This window comes from Tyto alba, unplaced genomic scaffold (genome assembly GCF_018691265.1).
Source record: "Tyto alba isolate M040663 unplaced genomic scaffold, T.alba_DEE_v4.0 Super-Scaffold_22, whole genome shotgun sequence".
In the NCBI taxonomy this organism is placed as follows: Eukaryota; Metazoa; Chordata; class Aves; order Strigiformes; family Tytonidae; genus Tyto; species Tyto alba.
Window position 1 is genome coordinate 13,284,106 of NW_024881296.1, and position 23,447 is coordinate 13,307,552.

General features: G+C 44.9%; 1 protein-coding gene across 1 annotated transcript; it reads right to left on the reverse strand.

The window, feature by feature from the left end:
- Positions 1-1,242: 1,242 nt before the first annotated feature.
- LOC122153742 (protein ELYS-like) lies at positions 1,243-22,824 on the reverse strand. The gene is made up of 18 exons (XM_042796119.1): positions 22,807-22,824; positions 22,368-22,667; positions 19,294-19,477; positions 18,298-18,505; positions 16,889-17,005; positions 15,808-15,892; positions 12,561-12,711; positions 9,586-9,718; positions 9,317-9,498; positions 8,785-8,846; positions 6,998-7,145; positions 6,761-6,911; positions 6,131-6,238; positions 5,489-5,624; positions 3,980-4,177; positions 2,841-2,988; positions 2,604-2,754; positions 1,243-1,887 (listed from the first exon to the last, which is right to left on the reverse strand). Exons 1-18 carry the CDS (start codon positions 22,822-22,824, stop codon positions 1,884-1,886), a joined length of 2,484 nt encoding a protein of 827 aa, XP_042652053.1. The 3' UTR covers positions 1,243-1,883.
- Positions 22,825-23,447: the final 623 nt, after the last annotated feature.

Here is a 23,447-nt window from a genome sequence, read left to right on the forward strand (position 1 = left end):
GCGGCACTGTAAAGCTTCTGTACCCTATGAAGCTGTATAGAAGGCGGCATTAATTTTCCTTACCGAGGTGCTGGAAAGACTTTCTCATGCATATCCATCTGTAAATCCAGCTGTACTACCTCAACTTTGTTTCCCACAGTATTTTAGAGGATCCACTCTGTCTTGTACCGGAAGCTGCTCCAGAGTCACGGTTCCCATTTTTCCGATTTGAGAGTAACCCAGCCTTTTAAAGTACCGCCTGAAAGGTCTTGGAAAGAAGTGACACTTTGCGCTAATCCCACCTGGCACTGCTTGTACTTTTCCCAATGCTGGGTGGCTTTGAAGAGCTCTTTGCACACAACGGGCACCGGGCCTCTGTTTGCAGCGCAGCCGATCGTCCAACAGCTCTTCCCGAGCCGGCCTGCCCGTACGCCAGCAGAGCAGCGTTATAACCTTGCCAGGCGTTCTCCAGCGCTCCTTGGGCCAGATCACACAACACCTCGCTCTAAACAACGATCGAGTGCATCCTCTTCACAGATGAGCAAGCAAACGCATACACAAGCACTGCTGCCCGGGACGCGTGCCCCCACTAACAGGTTGAATCAAGATTTGCAAACGTGCTTGAAAGTAATACCGAGTTCCGGGATGACGGGAGCGTAGGCAAAAGCTAGGTAAGGCTTCCAACCAGTAAACCGACCCGTGCCAGTCACCTGCAGTACGCTTACATGAACGTTAATAATGGGAGATAAACTAAATGAGCAGTCTACGACCGTGTATTAGCTACAACTGCTTGTAGTTGGTTCTTTGAGTAAAATCTTACCTGGCCTGCATAGCTGTTGGATCCGGCTGAGACGAGCATACCGTTCTCGCCCTTTCGGAAGCCACTACGAGACCACTAGGCTAGATGAAACGTAAAGGCCTTCCAGCGCCCTGGATTCTGAGGGCCACATATGCTTGTGCTGTTGGTGCTCACAGAAATCACACACTACTTCCCTGCACCCTTCTCTGTGTACTGAAAATACTGTTGTAGCACCAAAAGGCAAGCGATCGGTCACCCAGCGATAGCTCCTGCTTTTGTCTGCATTTAAGCCAAGTTGAACAGCAAGGCACACCACAGCAAGGACTGCTGTGGGATAAGCCTGCTCTTAAACTATGCCAGGGGATACACAGCCAAGGAGGAAGCGACCTGAACCAACGGACACGTCGGTAACTGTAACTTGCATTTTTCCCTCTCCCTCGCATACTGGTCATCCACACGGCAGAGGGCTTTGAAAAACACATTTTATTTTAGGAACGGCTTGAATTCAACAGGAACCACAGAACATTTATCTCCAAGCACATCCAAGAGACTCGTTACCTGGACTACTTTGCCGAGAAAAAAAAAAGCATTCCTGGATTGGAAACCTGCAAGTTTTGCACAGAAGACAAAAGTACCAACAAAATAAGAAAAAACTGCTACCTTCTTACTTGAGAGTCTACAATTTCATAGTATTTTCAGATTGGCCTAGACTAAGAGGTGAAAAGCACTGCCTATCAACTCATGAGAAAACACGGGCTGGCTGCTGCCTGTAGCTTGTTTTTTCGCCACCAGAAATCAACAGCTAAGCTATTTGCGATTCGGCACATGGGAACAGATGAAAAACCGCCAGGTGATTTTGCATCGTGATACTCCAAAGTAGTTTGGTCTGAACGGGCAGAGAAGTTGCTGTTTTCTTTGCTGACATCCATTTTCTCCAAACCATCTCCAGGTATGCTTTTTGAAAACGCTTCCACTTCAGCACGATCCTCCTCAGGATTGCTCAGAGTAAGCACAGTTGCCTTATCTCTAGTCTCAGACGATGCATCCTCCGCCATTCCATGATGATGCTCCCATGAATCCCCAGGCAGTGCTATATCATCGTTGGTTACCTTTATTAAAATACAAAAAAAAAAAGCCAACAAAACCTCACAGTCAATAACATGCAGGTGGTTTTTGTAAAGGGAAGACAAAAAACCCCCCCAACATATACTGATATTTGTGTCCCTAGTGTCCCAAAAACCACACTGCAACTCTGCCTCAGGGAGAGGACGAGGTACGGCTGGTGGCTCTGCAACTCTAGCACTAGAACAAACAGGGAAAGGTAACTGACTTTCACTCCCCTGAAGTCCAAACATACCAGAATTCAGGTTTATTTGACCATCGCCCCTGAAGGAAAATCATCTGACAACCACCAGCCTCTTTTCCGCTCGTTACAATTCCGCCCGATGTTAAGAAGGAAAGGCAGAAACGAAGCAGACACTGGGAAGGAAGCGGTCAAAGATCCCTGTTTGGCCACATAACCAAGTGTCTCAAAAGCAGTACACCGAGAGCTTGGTGGCAACCACAGTTCTAGTTTCAGCTGTCTTAAATTCTTGAAAACACATTTACCATCGTGTCAGTATAGGTCTTGGCCTAAATAAGATTATCATAGCTGAAAAAACTCTCTCTCCAAATATTACTTTGGATGAACTGATTACAAAAAAGCCAATCAAAGTTTATTCAGGTACACCTTCCTTCCAGAATACTAACATAATCCAAATGGATTTTTCGCTATTCCTCTCCACACACGTAGCTCAAAACTGAACTTTGTGAAAAGGCTGCTTACCTATCATATCGTGAGGAAAAGGTTTTCTGCTCATTTCCTGCCCATGCTGCTCCAATTCTGGATAACACATTACTCATGAAAGTTGCTATGATATCCAGATATCCTGAATTGGCTGGTTTTCTTGCTCTTGATACTGGCTTTGGTCTCGCAACTGTAAAGCACAAGGGAAAACCTATCAGCCTTGTGTTATCAAAGTGAGCGTTTCTTGACCGCTGTATTCCCCGCGCTAAAAATTACCTCCTCTTAAGGCCGACGAAGGCAAATGGTAAGGCCTGGCTCTCTCTGCAGCCAGCTGCCTTTGAACTCTAGGAAGGATCTTCCGATATGGGTGTAATTCAGACTTTCTGGCACATGCCCCCTCTCTGAAGCGAGGATGGCGATCATTCTGATGAATAAAAAGCGTAAAGCAGTTAACTAATTACAGCGAGTGCACTGCACAGAACAGCAGCAAGTTCTACCCATCAGCACACGCCAACTTCACCCGGTAATTTTAGCAAAGTGGAAGGCAGACTAGATCAGTAACAGAACCGACAACTGTCAGTTAAAACAGTTCTGGCACTCAGCAGAACCTTATTCCGATACGCCTCTTGTTACCTTTGAGGAACCCCTTACAACAGGCAGTAAGAGGTGTAACAAAACCAGATCCTGACAACTTGTTTGTACCCTGCGGAGAGCTCCGACATGTAGACACGAGCACACGGCCCTGTTCTGCCCCTGGTCTTGGCACGGTCCTTCCGCAACTGCCTAACGAGCTGGGTCAGGGAATCCAACCGACGGGACCAAAGGCCGAGTAGAAGGGGGCAACTAGCAGGTGGACCAACTTCGTTTGACAGCAGTATGAATGCTACGCCCGGTGCGAGGCAAGAAGCAAACCCCAGAACTTTGGGGCTAGAGAACAGGCGACAGACCAGCTCTCTTCATCCCGAGTCTGTTTTTACCGTAAGTTAAGCAAACTCAGCCTCGCAGAAAGAGAGATCAAAAGTAAATGCAGCTCATGACTTCTGCTGCTTTCAGATGCACAAACCTTAACAAGCCCAAACAATGGCTCGAGCTGTATTCCTCACCTTCCTGCCATACCACCGCTTGAAAAGGCATCGCGGGAAGCTGAGCTAGCAATTTGGAACAACCACAGCTCCTAACAACGCTTGAGCGAAACCGCCAAGGACACCGACATGCATTTTGAATATCTGCCTGCCGACGGGTGATGTTACAGAAGGTCTAGCGGAACCTTTTTGGACCAAATTCAAGCCTGCCATTCTTGATCGCAGGTCCAGGTCTCAATATAAGGAGTTCTGGCAAACTGTCCAAAATTCTAAACCAAATAACAGACTAGAAAGCCTTTGACTGTAAAATCCACTAACTACAGCCCAGCTTACCCCAACAGTCCATTTCTCATCTGAGTTCCCTTCCTTGAAAGACACTCTGTGTTTGTTTGCTCTGGGAGGAGGAGTAACTGATTCTCCTGGAAACGCAGAGGGAGTTGCCTGGGGTGTGCTGCGAACGCTGGATCTGAGAATAGACTGAGGAGTAAAGCCGGGAAAACCAGAAGCAGATGTGGCCAAAACTTCAGCTTTCTATGAAAAGAAAGAAAAATATTTAATTGAAAACCAATTCGTACCTTCAAAACGGAAGACTCCACTTCTCCAAAGCATTAGTTTCAATTACAGACTGAGGTTGCAGAGGCAGGGAGGACAAAGTTAACCTCTGCACTGCTCTTTCTCCAAAGGTATGAAAATCTTAACGATAAAACCCCCCAGGATCTTGTGGATTTTTGGTTTTCTTTTGGTATGTTGGTTGGTTGGTTGGTTGGTTGGTTGGTTTTTCCCACCAACACCAACTAAAATGTGATTTTTCAAATTAATTTCCTGAGGAAACAAGGATATGGCGTCTTGATTTCTGCATTGTTCTCTCCCTTCCCAGTAATTTTTGCAATTCCTACTCTGCTCTCTAAAAGGCGTACCACTTCAAATGTTACCCCAGCTACTGCCACTGAACACACTGCCATGCAAAATGGCAATCAGCAAAGCAACAGCGAGAGCTTATTGCTTCACTGATGAATCCATCCGCGCGCTACACCAAATTAAGGGGCTGCTGTACAAATACCTACACATCTTCACCTAGAAGCATCCAGGTCTTCTTACCTCGGCTCGGAAGAAGAATTTACAGTATGGAAAGGGTTTGAAAGGGGGAGAAGGAAACTAGCTCAATGAGAGGGACGATATTCAATGAGAAGAAAAAGGCTGTCATTCAGAGAGATCACAACTACTTTGTTCAGGCAGGCAAAGGCAAAGAGACCCGCACCAAGAAGACAGGTCAAATGTTGTTACTTCCTTACAGGAGAAGAGTTTGAAGGCACTGAATGGACACACAGTTTAACGCAAACAATTAACCAGTACAATTGCTGCCAAAAGCCATCACTGAGTTGGACAGAGACTGACATCCCTTAACGGACATCACTTAGCTGTCACTCACTTCACCGGATTAAGAAACTGAAGCATGCACGTTCTTGCTGGTGGCTATGCAAGTCAAACTGTGCAGAGCTGCTGAGCGCTTGCATAACGAGATGGTTAAGCCACAAACTGCATCTTTAAGGGTCTAAGCATATTGAAAAGCCCAATTTTAACTTCCTTTGTTCTGCACAGTTCATGAAGTTATGGGACAACGTGCCTACTGCAATTAGCTTAGAACTAAACTTGCCCTCTTCAAGGCTTTTCCCAACTTCCTGCTTCCAAAAGGACTGTATGTACAACCACCCCACATGCTCTGAAAATTTGACACAATTTGAATCCAGCAGTGTTTGTGTCAAACATTTTGGTGGTTTCATTTTAAACAAAGTTTACAGGCCATTTGTTTGGTCGGTTCTTACTGTTTTTCCAAATACAAACCTTAACCACAAGAGGAGTCTGTAGCAAATTGAACTCTGGTGCTCTTGAAGAATTCTTTTGTAACAATGGTGACTGCCAGCTACCACCCTGTGCTGCAGAACATGAAGGGACAGGACGATCCACCAAACCCAGCAACCTGTTAAGATACCCAATTTAAAATATGAACATAAATAAACTAAGGAAGAAAATCACGCGGCGTTCAAGAAATCTTGAGATGAGATGTAAGAAAGACATTCAAGGAACGAGAAATAGAGGTGAGCCCTCACTGTTGGGGGGATGTATCAGGTCCACGCACAAGTTACCGCCTTTCCTTTTTTCTTAGTTACTTCTGTACATTTCAAGCTTGATTTCCTAAATCACTGCCTCTTAGGGAAGAGAAATCCCATTTTAAGTTGACCAAGGGATGTAATTCTCACGTCAAAGAGAAATTCACCTGCATTTCAATGCTGGGACCACTTCAAATTCTCCACCGAGTTGTGTCCTTAAATTGCCCTTTTCTTTACCAGATACAAAACTAAATGCAAACAGAGCACTTTGCAAACACAGAAAGTATATACACACACGCACACACACACATACATATACACAGACATAAGAAAAGCAACACCATTTTGAAATATTCACTCTCTAGATCTACTATACCTGGAAGATTTTTGTGAAAATCTTGTGACCAGTGTCCCAACAACCGCACTGCGCAACTCTGCCTCAGGGAGAGGACGAGGTACGGCTGGTGGCTCTGCAACTCTAGCACTAGAACAAACAGGGAAAGGTAACTGACTTTCACTCCCCTGAAGTCCAAACATACCGGAATTCAGGTTTATTTGACCATCGCCCCTGAAGGAAAATCATCTGACAACCACCAGCCTCTTTTCCGCTCGTTACAATTCCGCCCGATGTTAAGAAGGAAAGGCAGAAACGAAGCAGACACTGGGCAGGAAGCGGTCAAAGATCCCTGTTTGGCCACATAACCAAGTGTCTCAAAAGCAGTACACCGAGAGCTTGGTGGCAACCACAGTTCTAGTTTCAGCTGTCTTAAATTCTTGAAAACACATTTACCATCGTGTCAGTATAGGTCTTGGCCTAAATAAGATTATCATAGCCGAAAAACTCTCTCTCCAAATATTACTTTGGATGAACTGATTACAAAAAAGCCAATCAAAGTTTATTCAGGTACACCTTCCTTCCAGAATACTAACATAATCCAAATGGATTTTTCGCTATTCCTCTCCACACACGTAGCTCAAAACTGAACTTTGTGAAAAGGCTGCTTACCTATCATATCGTGAGGAAAAGGTTTTCTGCTCATTTCCTGCCCATGCTGCTCCAATTCTGGATAACACATTACTCATGAAAGTTGCTATGATATCCAGATATCCTGAATTGGCTGGTTTTCTTGCTCTTGATACTGGCTTTGGTCTCGCAACTGTAAAGCACAAGGGAAAACCTATCAGCCTTGTGTTATCAAAGTGAGCGTTTCTTGACCGCTGTATTCCCCGCGCTAAAAATTACCTCCTCTTAAGGCCGACGAAGGCAAATGGTAAGGCCTGGCTCTCTCTGCAGCCAGCTGCCTTTGAACTCTAGGAAGGATCTTCCGATATGGGCGTAATTCAGACTTTCTGGCACATGCCCCCTCTCTGAAGCGAGGATGGCGATCATTCTGATGAATAAAAAGCGTAAAGCAGTTAACTAATTACAGCGAGTGCACTGCACAGAACAGCAGCAAGTCATTCATGAAGTTACGGGACGACGTGCCGGCTGTACTGGAGCTGGCAGCAGTAATTGTTTACCACAGCCCACTTCCTTGGGAGCAGGTGATCATGTCTGGTGCAGCCAGCTGATGTTTGCAACAGCTCGCATCCCAGTGAGACCCCCCCGTCGTCAGCTGCTGCACTGAGCCCAACGCTCGGAGACACCGACGGGGGCCACGGGGGGTCTGAGGCAAAGATGCTTTGTGTTGCGCATGACCAGCACGGCCTGCACGCTTCCTTGCGCGTATCTGTGGCACAGAATTTATAGACGGGTCTCTAGAGACAGGCCTATCAGGGCTGTTCCCCGTCAAACTCCCTAGTTTGGATCTAAGAGTACTATCACTTCTGCTGACTAAAGCCAACACCTGCAGCTCAGTGCAACTCGCAAATAATGGGAACATCAGGTTACCACGTCTTGTAGCCTCTACAGCCCTGTCAGGCAAGATGGATGTATTTCCCCCTTGATTCCCTCATAGGCAGACACCTGACCCAAACTGGGTGGCTGGACATCAGCTGGCCTGGGAGACAGACAGCCAGCTGCAAGACACCTCTTGCAGCTATCATGAATGGCTTCACGTATTAAAGGACCAGATTTCTTCAAAAAATTCAAGGTCTGAAACGTCAATCAAAAACTACAGATTAAGACAGCAGTATTATTCAGTCACTAAGGGTCTGGCTAACCACTAAGAGAAATAGGATAATTGTTCACTTAGACTCTCGGGAAGCTCACATCAGCAATATGCTTTGCGTTAGCAATCCGAGTAAGCATTACTACGTAGAGTCGTAAGGACGGCAGCCAAACTAGCAGTTACAGTTTCTAAAAAAAATCCTGTAAAACAAAATATTGGCCCTTGCAATGCTTAAGTATTTTCTCCCTTCTCTGTCAAAACACGGGCCTTTCTTTTTCCCTGAACACTGACACAAATTACTTTCTGTACAAGCTAAAACTAACACACAACTTCAAATCACGCTTTGCATGAGCCTTTATAAGCCTCTCTGTGCAGAGGCTGATTTATGTTGGCAATACGTAGTGAGCTGAAACTTAATTCAAAATTATTTGCCACAAGCTGTGCCCTGGCTTGGAAGTTAGAATTTGGCCAGGGTCGGGAAAAAAAAAAAAAAATTTCTTCTCAAATACTTCTCAAACACAGTTTTTCACTTTCTCCATTCTGTCCTCCTTTTTCAAGCAGACCAGGGATCAAAACCCTAACTCAAGACTACACAGGCAGTGCGACTGAAGGGTAATAGAGAAGAAACAGCTTTCTTCTTAGGAACGCTTTTGTTCTTGCTCCTAGAGCAACGTTGTATTCCCTTCTAGACGTTCAGTCTCGGATCGCGCTTCATCAGGAGGCAGTGCTCACTTTACAGTTCCAAGAGCAGACTGAAAACATTCTCATTTGCATAAAACTGGCAGGGTACAACTGCAATTATGCGTGTGGATGGGCAGGACGAGCATAAACCCATCTCTGACAGTGAAAGCAGTGCAGGAGAAAACTTGGAAAAGGTCCATCTCTTCACATTCTCAATAAAGATTCGGTAAATGATCACCTCCTTCTGGAAGCTGGTGCAAGTCATATGGACAACTCCGGAGTTCAGCAAGCACGTACCATCTGCAGAAACAACCAACATTTGACAAGCTTCCATACGCTCACAGTTACGTTATGACCAGTTTACAGTTTTTAAACAGCAGTATCTGGAAAGACAGATCTCAGTGCCCATCTTCCTCACCAGATCACTTACAGACTTTTTAAAAAAATAATTACTGCGTCTAGAACTTTCATCTCTAGCGCAATCGAGGTGCTGTGCTTTGAGCTTCAGTTCAAAGTCATTTCATTTTATAACCATCACCTCTTCGCAGGCTCTATCATAAAAGCACCAAACCCCAAAACTCAGCACACTCTCGGATGTGTTTCACAATTTTAAATCCCACCTTAGTGCAACGTAATTTGAGTTGGGTTTGTGGGAGCTGGGGGTTTGGGGGTTTGGGTTTGGTTTTCGAGTGACAGAGAACAAGAGAACTATTTCATGTCATCTGACCTCAGTTTGAGCTTATCACTATAAAAAGCAGTGAAATACCTACCAAAATTATAGGAGCTTGGATTAAAAAACTGATCAGGTGGTGGATAGGAAGGAGGCACTCCGCGACAGAGACTCTGCTCACGTACTCGAATATCCAAAACGAGGCTTGGAGAAGTCATACTTAGTCCAGTATCCAGTGACCACAGCGCAAAATAGGGGCAGTCGTGAAGGAGTTCTTCCGGCCTTAAAGAAAACAAGTGCATAAGCTAAATGCCAACTTTCAGATGAATTATCTGGGGGGACACTGAAAAGAAGCTAAGAAAAATCTACCTCAGTGAATCTGGCATTTGAGCGTGATACCAGCGGTTAATGTCAAATACACCCAAGTAAGTAGATGGCTTTCCCTCACCATACGTATTCACTTGCCAGCTGAAGACTGATACACTGGTCTCAGGAGATATTACTGTAAAAGACAAGACGTTGTTTCTTATTTGTAGAAAACATGCCGTATCCGATATTTTTAAAGCACCGCTTCCTAGTTTGGTTTAATTCTGTTCTACCACTCATGCAAAAACAACACTGACTAAGAATAAGAAAAACAATTCACGGAGTAGCAAACACCTCTGTGACAGGTTCCAGGCATCCTGCCCCTTTTTCTTGTTCGGATTGTATCCGTTCCAAGCCAAATCAGATACATAATTAGTAGCTTATTAAGTTTCCACGCATTAAGAGTTGAACAAGACATTTAGCTAGATGAACAGCTGAGCAAAAAAAAAATATGCTAGGAACACAGACACTGCTTCTTTTAGAAAGCACACAAATAGTCATCGTATACACTTGTATCACTTAGCCAGCATTACTAATTTCCAGCTTTGTCTCAACCACACATTTTCAGAACAGCTCCTCTCCTGCATGTCCGCACCGAAAGAACACAATTATCACACAAAACAAATACAGAAACAAAAGTTACAGGTATTTTTTCCATGCCTCATACTTCAGAAAAAGGAGGCAGAAAGGGGTTTTTTTGTTGCCGTTTGGGTTTTTTTGGTTTTCTTGGGGGTGTTGGGGGAGTGGTGTTCTTTTTTGTTTCCAACAGGTTTTTAGAAGGCACTCCTCTCAGAAACATGGCACAAGTGGAGAAAATCCAAAGGTGCTTTGATTAGATTTTGACACACCGTTGCTCGAGGATGGCATCACAAAAGACACGGAAGTTGCCGCTTCAGGACTAAGTCAAAGACAATCAGCAGAAATAGCCTAGAAAGGTCATGCAAGTGTCTTTGTGACACCAGACAGAAGTCAAGGCCCGTAAGAAGCGGGGGAAGGTGACTAACGCAGTCAAAACAAACGGCTATGCAAGTTATCACTGCAGCAGGCTCGAAGATATGGTCAGAGCGTAACTGGATTTGTAAACCCAGAGAGGTATATTTAATTACTGCAAGATAATGAAAGACACCATAAGAGTTTTAACTGTGTACATGGTCAAGGAAAGCTACCGCTGCATCCTGGATCCTGCTCTCCCTATCACCTGGGAGCAGGAGTAACAGTCCATCACCTCCTGACAGACTAGTACCTCTGTACCTGGCAAGTGGCCGAGGGAGGGCAATAACAGCACTGCGCATCCAGCAAGTTCTGGGCCTGCGCAACTGGTGGAAAACACCCAAATAGCTCATCAGGAGCTGGGCCAGAGTGGAAAAGTCCCTAACGAAAGTCAGTTATCCTGGAGCCCATAAACAGTGACCCCAGGTGAGACCCTCTGAGCTCTTCTCCTGGATCGCAGTGGGCCTGTGACCAGCATCTCCCCTGAGTTGGGACGCCTCTCAGCTATCAACTCCTCGAGGCACCGTCTGCTGTCGAAGCCAATGATGGGCTGGGCAAAGTCGCCCCCCTCGGGTCTCAGTTATTGGCTGTTGAGGAATGATGATGCTTTGCAAGTATTTGCTCTAAGCTTGAGAAGAGGGAAATTTTAACCGTAGGCTAGCTTTTCTTCACCCGCCTCTCTACTTATCTATGTGTTTGGGTATACACAGCTGTTTTTACGAGTGTGGGTACATACATATTTCACTGGATCCAAATATTTTTGTCTGTCTGTGTTTGTACATCTTGTGTTTATGAATAAACATATGTACTTAGATAGATAGATACGTAGATAGATCGATAGACAGACAGACAGATAGACAGACAGATAGATAGACAGATAGAGAGAGAGAGATAGAGAGAGAGATAGAGAGATGGAGAGATAGATTTAGGATACCACACAGTAAGTCATTGCGATTCTTGTCATTTTTGAATCTGTACAGTTAAGTCACTATTTTAATCATAACGTATTTTACTGAATTATTTTGTAAATCATTCAAGTGGTTAATGATTAAGTGCTGCTACTCATTAATAAATCTCAATTTGCTGCCAAACTATTACCGTGTTAGTATACCCATCCATGACACCTGGGAGAAGAGACCAACCCCGACCCTGCTCCCACCTCCTTTCAAGTAGCTGTAGAGAGCGACAAGCTCTCCCCTCAGCCTCCTTTTCTCCTGGCTAAACAACCCCTGCTCCCTCAGTCGCTCCTCCTAAGACTTGTTCTCCAGAACCTTCAACTTCAAGGTGCGGCCTCACCGGGGCTGCGTACCGGGGGACGGTCACTGCCCCAGTCCTGCTGGCCACACTATTGCTGATACAAGCCAGGATGCTCTTGGCCGCCTTGGCCACCTGGGCACACCTCTGGCTCACATTCAGCCGGCTGCCGACCGACACCCCCAGGTCCTTTCCCGCTGGGCAGCTCTCCAGCCACTCTGCCCCAAGCCTGTAGCGTTGCGTGGGGTTGTTGTGACCCAAGTGCACTCGATCCCCTCATCCAGATCGCTGATACAGATCTTAAACAGAACTGGCCCCAATGCTGAGGCCTGGGGAACACCACTTGTGAGTGGCCGCCAGCTGGGTGCAGATACAGACATAGGTGTGAACAGGGAAAAAAAAAATATTCAGATCACATTCCTAAGCAACGCAGAGAATGATCTTCTTTTTCCAAGAAGACAGCTGGAGGAATAAAATGACTGACAAACGTTGCAGAGATGGCCCTACTATACAGTGCTATAGCATGTCAGCAAGCACAAAATAAACCCCAATTTCCCCCTTAAGGAAGTCCCACAAAACTCAAGCAACCCTTTTGTCTATTTAAATAAGCCCAACAAGCTCGTCTCTACAGATACTCAAGACTTTCTGACTTTCTGTGGGTACAGAACAACATTCACTGCTTAGATTCCCAAACTACTTTTTTAGAATAACCAAGCACGGACATCAGAACAAACCTTCATTAACGCTATCCTCTCCGTCAACCGGCTTGGGAAATTTTTCTACAGTCTGGCAGCTCAGAAATTTGGTATTGCCGGTCGGCCCTCTCCAGGGAAAGACTCCACACGTGAGATCTAAACTGAACCTTTCGTCACAGTATTCCAAACCCTGGGGAAAAAAGGAGAGACAAAAGGTCACTTTGGCGTAAAAACATGCCTTATTCCTAAATATGAAAGAATCTATGTACCAGAATGTAACATAATATGCACCTTATACTGTGTATTTCCCATGAGCTTCTTTCTGATGGCAAACAGAAACAACATCTGGCACGCAAGAGAATCAAGCGTCAAATCCTAAGGGGTATCTTTGGCTGTAAAGGCTTTGCACGTTTTCAAAATTTAGCATTCCCCTATCATTATTCGGTTCTAATCATGTTTTGCAGAAATCCTTGCAACACCAGGGTTTCTTTACAAACCGGAGGACAGATCTACAAAGAGGTATCTGAAATCAGGCGATACATACGCATGCAAAGCTCTTTGCTCTTGATTACAGGACTGAGGATGTTAGAGAAGTCTTGGCACTACAGCAGCTGAAGCTCTGTCAAGAGGTGTTATCTACTGGCACACCACCAGAGCGAAAACACATCCCTCTGTAGTAGCTGTGAGGACTTCTTACCGAGTAACCGTCTCCTTTCAAACCACATAAGCTTTTACCAGCTCCTCCTCTAATCTTGTCACACTAATGGGTGAAATATCCCCCGGTTCCTTCATCAAGCACGGCCACCAGCAAAAGGGGAAGCAGAGAGGATGTGGGAGGCACGCGGCCAAGGCGTTTAGGATCATGAATTACTACAGAGCCAGCAAACTACTTTGAGATATACCGAAACCCCAGCAGGATTGTGCTGAACCTCTGATACCACCTTTTCCTAGGGAAGCATTAATTGAAATACTGTCTTTCCAAATACAGAATTTGTTCAGGCTGTCTACCATGCAACACATCATTGTGTGTATTGACAAATAGCAGCTCTACAATTTAAAACAAAAACAAAAACAAAAACAAAAAAACAACTCACCAACACCCCCTCCCACCTAACACACAAAATACTACCACCAAGGAAAAACCAACACAACAATCAATTGTACCACACTCTACCGAAGTTTCCTAAACTTTCAGAGCTCTAAAATGAACTGGTACGACACAGTACACTCCCATAGGATTTGATATGATACACCTAAATCACCTAATCTGAGAAGAGACAAACCTCCTCTTAACCGTTCTAGGAAATACTACTAATAAGTATCAAGGCTGGCTTTAAAAAAAAAAAAAAAAAAGGGTCTTTCATTACTGAAAAGAAAAATGCTGAATTATGCTCTGAAGCACGCACAGTTCATTCTATTTTATCAAGTAACTTCTGCAATAACAGACACCACCAGACACGTGCAGAGTAGAGAAGCCAAAACCACCTCTTTGAAAAACTAGCATGAAGCCCAAGCAACCGATCCCGTTTTCATTACAGAAGGAACGATCACTAAAACCAGTTTATAATAAATGATGTTGTCCAGAATGAGAAGTCCATCATTCCAAAAGACCGTTGCATCAGATAAAGTCCTCAAACTCCATAAGCCTTTTGGAGATTAATTTGAACGGCTATCAATTTCCTCTCTTATTCATCTATGAACAGCCACAGAGTTGGGGCAGAGGGGAAGGGAAAGAAGATACCAGTTCCTGCCTGAGACACCTTCTGAAGCAAACCACTGTATTTTACATTTTCCACTGGGGCAAGCAAATCTAAGCTGAGCAACTCCGCTGTATGGAAGGTGTTAAGTAATTACTTTGTGGACCAGTAAACTACAAGGACAGTTTTCAAACGAGATGCGCTGGTCAGACTCGGATATGAAAGCAGAGCCTCTATACTCTGTCCAGCCGCAGGCACTGTGTAGGACAAGGGCCAAGATGTGCTGCATGGCCACGCCTGGGGGCACTAGATTTACCAACTCCCGAGATGGCATAAAAATGATCTTTGTAAGCATAACTTCAACATTCCGTTACATTAATTGCTTGAGCACAGGCTTAAACCAGCCCTGAAGGCAGTGGAGACACAACTCTGATGCTTATTTACAAAACTACAGTGCCACATGTTCCAAAACTCCTATTTGTGACTTTTTACCATGGTAAGAAGTCAGTTGCACTGTCTCATAGCCTCAAGTCTGATTCCTGGAAAGTAAAGCACTGCTGTAGTAGACACAAGTCTTTCAACTTCCTCTGAATTCTATTCAATGAACGAGGGTCAACGCTAGCTTCCTCTTTGTTTACTCAAACTTGGCCTGGCAATCGGGAACAACTCTTACACTTTCTGCCATGGAAGATGGACAAGGATCTTGACTCAGCCAGTCATATAGGCAGAGAGCCATGTGGTACTGACCAATCTCTGACTACAAGGAAGTATTCTGAGACTGAAAGTGTCCACCGTCGAGCACAGGGCCTGGCTTAATGCATCTTTGGGGTTTGGGGAGGGGGGCTTGGGAGTTGTTTTGGGGGGCAGTAGGTATCATCAGGTCTCAGTACGAAGCTACACGGCTCATCTGGAAGCGAGCTGAAGAACCCATCTTTTCTCCCCGGAGGCTCCAGCTGTTTAGTTCCTTCTTCAACTCCCTCCCGAGATTGGTTCCTGTTTCAATCTTCCACAGCACTCAGCACAGGGAAGCAGAGGGAGTAAAATATCTCAAACCCAGAGACTGGTGCCTGACACCTGCTGGAAGCCTGTGAATGTACTACTGATTGGACAGTCTGCAGAGGGTCAGGAAGTCTTACAGTAATTACACCACAGCTTTCTCAGGTCACAAACACAACAACATTATTCAATCCTTTGGTGTGCTTTTTTAAAAACGGTGCCAAGCAGAATTTCTAGTAGACCCATTCTTAAAGGCTGCTGAAGGACCTCAGCTCTCTGAGGTGAAATCTGGTGCTACTCACATCTTCAGTTAAGAAGAATTTTATTTGGAAAAGCTGCTGCCTCTTCGGGAGTTGCATGTATATGGGCTCTTTGCAGACGAATCTAGTTGGAACACACGACACTGCAGTGTGAAGTTGTATGACTTGTTCTCAAGAAGTACGGACAAAGGCCACGCCCAAGAAGACTCGGCAAAACATTTTTTTTTTAGTCAGCTCTGAGTTTTGACGGCAAGTATTAGCCCAGCCAACTCAACTGCTACTCACGAAGAGGAAATTACTGTTTTCAGCTTTTGACATACGTGCACGTCTTACCTCGTACATGACCTGTCCTGATGCCAGGCGTTTTCTCTCATGAAATAGTAACTGCAACAGATGTAAACTCACAGCGTCACCTTCACTGAAAAAGGTACAAATTATGACATGTGATTACAAAGCTGCTTTATAGTCCTTGTCATCACCTCATCAGAGCTAGACCAAAGCCTTCTTAATAGCATGCTCTTGCTGAAAAGAAAAACCCACTGCCCAAAACATGACAACCGGTCACATTTAGCGGCTAAAACACAAAGGAGGAAATGCTGGCACTAACAGCTTTGGGGACAAATGCCAACCATGCAGTCTGAAAGCTTTAATATGCTGTATGGACTAACGTTTCTTGGAAACGGTTCTTCACCGTGAAGCGTTCTCCAGCAAAACTGCTTTACAGTCACACCCAAAAAGATTGACACTCTCTGGACAGCTGGGCTGATCAAGTAGCTTGCTGATGCTGAAAGAGAGAGGTCTTTCTTTCTCCCCTCCCCTCCCCTCCCCACCAAACTTCCCGTCCCTCTCTTGCATACGCTGCACCCTTCCACCTTCTGATCTGATTCATTAGCCCGGCAGGAAACCATCGCCCTCTCTGCTCAACAGTGAGCGTTTTGTGCCAGGTGAGCTGAACCGGCTCGTGAAGGCTCCAGAGGCTGCTGAAGCTGGCACGAGGTGACAGGCAATACTGTCACCTCCCTCCTTCCGGGGCAGCAGGCTGCGGTAGCGGCACGTTTAGTGTTCCAGGTCTGCAGCCTCGGCTCCTTTCAGCGGCAGTTTCATACCACGGTGCGAATATCAAAGAAATCATGAAGCAGTCATCAAGAAACAAAGCAAGCGTTTAAGAAAGCGAGCACAACAATACAGCCGCTGTTGCTTTGCCTCCTTTCGGGAGGCAGGAACCAGTAGGTCCCTCTTCACTTCTGCTAAATCCTGACAAGGTTGCATTATAAGCTTAACGGCTTCCGTACCTGAGAGAATCGTCTGCACAGCTGAACAAACGAAACATATATGCACGTATATATCAACTGTATGCGGACAAATATTGAAAAAAAAAATAATAATCAGTGGCTTATAGTAAGTGTTTATTCACCTTTCTTGGGTAGACTGAACAGCCCACAAGTAGCAACAGTTGCGAGGATCCTTTTCAGGCTCTTGAAAAGTGACAGCATAGACAGGAATCCTTCCTCCTGCAAGCTGAGAGTGGTCCCTACAGGTTTAAAGAAATTTAAAAGAAAAAGAAAAGAAAAGAAATTAAGAGGTGATCCTACTGGCCCTAACAGTTTGTAGAGGGCTAGAAGCATCTCCTGAGAAAAGAGCACCTTCTGTGCTTATCCTCAAAGTACAGAGGTCATAATTCCCTCTCAAACAAGTGAGTCAAGGAAGCAACTACTTTTTATGCAACTGTCAAAGGGTGAGGAAATTACTGTCCATCCAATGGAACAGCCTGGGTTTATGCCCTTCTCTGCCTGAGGGGGAGGAACACAGACGATTACTGCAGCTGCCAGGCAAATGACTGTTCTGGCTGCTGTAGCCTACTTCAAGATTGAACTTAAAACGCAGCGTATCTTCTGAACAAATGTAAACCAGTGCCAAACAGAAGTAGTTCCTCGTTTCTTTACTTGGACTACGTAAAGCCCCTTTCTTCCAGACTTCTGAACCTTATCTGTACCTTCACAGTCGCTTCTTGCCGTCTAATTATCCCTCCACTGTCTATTTAGGCATCCAACAGTTTCCGGAGAGGCACTGCAGATTTGCTGAAGTGAATCCCTACCCGAATTTGGACAAATATTTCGAGCGAGATTGCTCTCTGGCAGATTTAAAATCATCTCTTAATTTTTCTATTCCTCGTGAGTTCACATGTCCCTTATTCTCATCTCCAAGTGTTCCACGCAAACTCTCATTCACGTGCATTGCTGCCTCAGAATGGCTCACTCCCCTGTTTCGGTCGAGGCTGACACGTAAGAAAGAATATGTTTTCAGGCACAGACCAGCTATTGATTCTTCATGTCTCACTAGTATCATCCGGGACACTTTAAAGAATATCACCACCAAAATCACACTAGCAACATAATTATGCCTTTCAATGCATGCCCTAATTGCAGTAACTTCTTCAGAAAAAGCATTTCTAAGATCTGTTTCATCGAAATACACACATTTCCTGGTTTCACCAAATGCCACCGAAAGAAGAAACTGTCTGATAAAAATCAGCTCTATCACGTCCTAACTGCTTGCCATAACCCAAAGAAGCACGCTTTCCACAATGCCTCAATCCACAGGCACAGTAAGGAAAACAATCCCGGTCCACTGGGGAGAAGGCGGTCCGCTCGGGCCTTGTGTGACTTCACAGCTCTGTCAGAAGAGGATTTCTGAGCATTCTTCCAAGATTACATGCAAAATTTCAGTCCCGGAAACAGTTCTCTTGTAATTAACGTCCTTCCTTAGGCAAAACATGGAGACCGGTGCACCGCCAGGCACAGCCAAGTGTAAAGGCCTACTTACTCCCTCTTCAACGTTTTCATGTTCCACAGTGACAGGTAGCCATCGGAAAAACCCACGACGAGATGATTGCTTCTGCTTATGTAGCTCAGGGTTGATACTGCTGTTCCCGAAGGATTTTGTAATTGAAAACAGAGATGTCTCCCTTCTCTGGCCACAGTTTTTCTTCTCTTTGGAACTCCCACAGGAATTCCACTGGCAACTTCCAGATCTACACACACAAAACCACACAAGGAATGAATGTGTTATGCCATTCACGTTGCATTTTCAACACTGACGTGACTACACGGGTAACCTAATTCTACCAGCCCAGGCAAAATACCCATTTATGCAACGCTTCTTTTGCTACTGCCGTCTTCTGTGTATTCAGAGAACATAAGAACTCTCCGATCGGACGGGTATTCTCCCTCGTATGGCAAAACCAGGTAAAAGCGTAACCTTCAGCGACAAATTCGGCTTGGACTTTGGAAATCAGGAGTTGGGGCTTCACGGTGAAGCTATCTGAAGTGCCATCAACTCCCAAAGCCACTGCTGTATTAGCTGGAACAGCGTATGCCATCTGAATACACCAACCGGAGATCTCATTCACCCACATGCATGAATTTTGGAAAGTCGGATTTGTTTCAAAAAGCAAGCTTAAGATCTGCCCCAAGTCAGCTAAGAGAAGCAGAACAACGTTCCCAAGAAATAGGGCACCTCCGGCACAACTTCCTGCCAGGCAGCTGCACCGACTCAGACGGTGAAATCCCTACAGCTCACCGGCAAGAATCACGGGGACATGGGGATCGTGGTGGGAGGGGGGCGTTTACAGCATTAGCGGGAGCACTGGGCCACTCCCATTTTTCATCAGTTCAGGACTAGGTGATGTCAAACTGCCACCTGTAATCAGCACTCATCAATGTCTGCACACGAGTATCTGCAAAGTGGCACGCATACTGTTTGTTAAAAAGACACCAGGTTTCTTCCTTTTAAATTCAAGTTTAAAAAGCGCACGCTTACCCGATGCTTCTCTTTCATTCTGACTGCAAGATAAATTATCCAAGCAAAGGTCAACCAGAAGTAGGTGGCCAACATCTGTAGCCACTGCTGCCACGCCAAAGAGCCATTGCAGGCTCGGATGTAGGTGCCGAGCGCTCGCACTGGTGATGCCTCCGTGATTAGTTATGAGCTCTACAGCAGTTACCTACAGGGAGAGTGCAAGTCAGTATTTAAGCTGCTTGACAAGCTAAACGGAAATCATTCGAAGGTGAAACCAGAATTAGCACATCAGAAACAAGAAGGTAAATACAGGATCATTAGGCTTACAGACAATATCCAATTTTATCAAGAAAAAATAATAAAATAAAGCCCTCTACAAACACCTGGTACTTCTTCCCATTCACTAGATCTCCCGCAGTTACTTAACGGAATTACCTTCCGCTCACATGGCGCATTCTGTTATTACAGCTCACCAACCTCCCTTTGCTACCTGGAAATAATTAAGTCTAAGAAAACACAGAAAATCAGACGTATGCAAGAAACTTGACCGTAATTAAGGGACCGAAGGAAGACAGACAAAACTAAATCGCCTTCTCCCACTGCTCACAGCCCATCGGCACTGGGACACCGGCTACGCCTCCTTTGCCAAACAGGTATTACGATAAATCATGGCTGTAAGTCACACGAGGCAGCGGTCAAGTCGCATGGTAGACGCACCATCTGCATGGGAATTACACATTTTTACACAGTGTTCAAGGGAGATACTGGCTCAGTAAAATTTACGCTCGTCCTCATGGAGGGTAAAGGTAACAACCAGATAAACTAAAAAGTTTTCCATGCACACCAGCACTTTTGTGAATGGGAACAAAAATTTGAAAGGCCAGACTAAAACAGCAGCAAAAAGAACAGCAGCTTGTGGGATAAAAAGCTAACTCCAACTACGGAAGAAGCCTATAGACCAGGAACATTTGTCAAAATACCGTTCAATAGTTCTGAAACATGCAACCATTATAAACCAATTTTAGATAATTAATGCCTTACATTCAGATTCGCTTTTCCAAGAATCCCATTCAAATAATACTCCACTGACACTCTGAGTTTTCTGCTGTGCTTCACGTGTATATCCAGAGGGCAGTGAGAGATGCTCACACACACACACACAGAATTACACCAATATTCTGTCGAAGCTTGAGAGTTTGTTTTTTTAATTCTCTGAGTGACTACACACCTACTCTTACTCAGAAGGCAGTTATACGGTCACTATAAATACCCTGTATTAAAACACTAAGGGCTTCACACCTTGGACCACAGTTACTCTAAGCTAGTGTTAAACTCTACAGCTTAGCTGTCCACAGAAGATATACCCACGTGGAAAAGAGTCCAGAAACAAAGGTGCTCATTAAAGCCTTAAAACAGTAACGACTGTTAGTACTGTGGAAAGTGATGTTAAGAACAGATCTGCATTTTACGTTTAAAGATCATCAGCGTGAAGACCAGAGAAACATTCCAGCAGACTCAAAACGCGTATGACGTAACTTATAATTTGGAAGTACGAGTTACCGAAGAAATTCAAAACCTATGGACCGTGGCCAAGTACAAGTTTTATCTACTTGGTTTTGCTTACCCTTACTCCCACACTCACAACTTCAAAGCTAACAGTCCAACTGGCAATACCTCTGCCCTGTCTATGCCCGTCTGCCTCATCTAGTCGCAAAAAGATAGGAAGCAAAATGAAAGCAACAGACCAAACATGCTTATAATCCAGAGCACTAGGGTGTAAGAGCAAACACTCAAATAAGCTGTGACTTTATTCCGAAATCCACAACCTTCATCACACAACAGCCAACTTTTCCCCCACAACGTTTCTTCACATTTTCTCCTGAGGCATTTCTTCGTGCTATAGAAAAACTCCCTAATACAACCGAGAACTACATTCGACCTCAAGTCACTTCTGTAGACACAGAGGCGGTAGGTGACATGGTCCTTCTTAACCTTTCCTTCTCCTATTCCCAGTTCACTTAGATTTAACAAATAAAACTATAAAAAGCAATGTCATTTTCCACAAATGTCATTTGCTTACTGATTATATGCTGATGTCAGCACACAGCATGCCCTTCCGTCTGAAACTCCGGGATTTCTCAAGGTGATAGGCAAACTAACACAGTGGAGCGGCAACCCAACTCCTATCTTCTGAAATTACCACAGTACAAATGCTTACTACTAGTAATCACACTGTAGCATTACAAACAAACAAGCAAAATGCCACCCGTGTTCTAGCAAGTCAAGCCAAATCACTTTACGGAAAGCTGGGTAAGAAAGAAGTATTTACTTGTTGCAGATTCTGGGAGGATAAAACCAGAATGCACCTTGATGTTCAATTAACTTACGCTGATTCTTGTTTGCATTAAGACAATGAGACTAGGGGTCATCACATCATTTGAGCCCAGGGCTTATACAAGACAGAAAAAATTGGCAACATCACAACACTGTATCCCCTCCACACAAACACAATTTCAATAATCAGAGGTTCAAGGGCCACACACGGAAAGTTGATCTTTCAACAGTCTGTCAGATAACTTACTAAAGGCTTTTTTCTAACCTAAGGCAACAGAAAGAATCTGTTCTGCTCTGAAGTCACCGGCTTGCTTGTCTGAGACTCATGGGACTGGGTCTAAGTCATTTACAGCACAACTACAGACCTCTGAGATATGTTAAAGACAGTATTTCTGACAGAATAAACCATTCAGGAAATGTATGCTACAGAGACTTTAAAGACTGGGGGGGTTTCCCTTTTCACTCTGCCCCAAAAAGCATAGTTTTCAATGCCCTTTTTTGTGGAAGCGGAGAGTTAGGTAACTATGTGCTCTGCAGTAAAACCACAAAACTTACCTTACGATCAGTCAACTCCAAAGATAATGGTACCGTTAGGCCCAGGATCAAGGCTGCCTTGACTGGATACTCTGAAGCGACAGAATGCTAACGCAATACAGAAAAAATACCTCCTGCAAAGAGACGCTCCAAAGCTTTTCCGGAAACAGGATCGTGCAGCACCTAACAACATAAAAGCTTCGTTTCTCCAATTAAAAAGCACGTACCCTTCCTGGAAGAGCCACGCCTTTAACCACTCTTGATATTCCAAGGTCGTACAGACAGAGAACGCTTCCCTCTGCTTCTTCCAAGCCAACCAGCAGCCCAGTTCTCTTCTGCCAGGAAAACTCCTTTACCACACGCACAGTGGGAGGCTGTTTATTTGCTCCCTGGAAACGGTACGCAGAGAGCCGCGCTCCTGTCACAGAGCTCACCGCCTGGAGTTGAGGACCACACGCCTGCCACGCCAGGCCATGGCTCCCTGGAAGAGAAACGCAAGAGGACTTAAGCAAAGGTCCAGCAGAAGACTGAAAACTGCCGAGAAGTCACAGTCACCGCCCTTTCCTTCAGTAAAAGTACCGAGCAGAGGAAGACCAACCCGCCCGATTCCGGTCAAGTAGTTAAAGCCACCCGTTGAAATCCTCAAGGAATGTATTGAAAATTAACACCTTTGTTATTTTGCATTTGTACTTGTCACTCCCGCACTGAAGAGTTCTGATTGTTTGGGATAAAGATTACGAGATATTGATCTCTAGTCTGTTTACCATATTCAGCTAGGTTTTGCTAGAATCCTCTAAATACATAGGGGAATACAAGTCCTAAAGCCTACTTTGAGTAGAGCAAATCTAAACCAATTCGTTTCTAGTGTATTCATTTTACTTGCCACATGCCTACTTTGGGCAGGGATTTAGACTTCAGCAAGAATTTATCTTAAAATGGGCACCACATGAGTAAACTCAAACTGTTACACGTGCTGAGCACAGGAAGAATTTAACACGTGCTGTTTCACTGAACTTCCTCAAACTCAAAGCAAGGAGTAACTCAACTCAACCACTGCACTTCCAGTCAGGCAGGTGGACTCTAGCTGGTCTAAACAGAAGCCCAGGCATCCGGGCAGGCACCCAGCTCTACTTTCAGATCACCTAGAAAGTCAATGACCTAATCTGCTCAGCCACTTTCAGCAACTCTCACTGGGTACTCATCTGCGTCCTGTCAGATTCTTGGGAAATACGGATGCAGCGCTCAACAGCCTTCTCCCCCTCCTTCTGTTTTTATTCACACTAGAAAAGTAAAACCAGGGGGGTTTG

Bases quoted from the DNA above. Each gene is read 5' to 3' on its own strand.
- LOC122153742 (XM_042796119.1), bottom strand. The intron at 2,989-3,979 runs GTAAGCTGGGCT...TTTATTCATCAG, and splicing joins ATGAGAAATGGACTGTTGGG to AATGATCGCCATCCTCGCTT. The intron at 2,755-2,840 runs GTAATTTTTAGC...TGTGCTTTACAG, and splicing joins TTCGTCGGCCTTAAGAGGAG to TTGCGAGACCAAAGCCAGTA.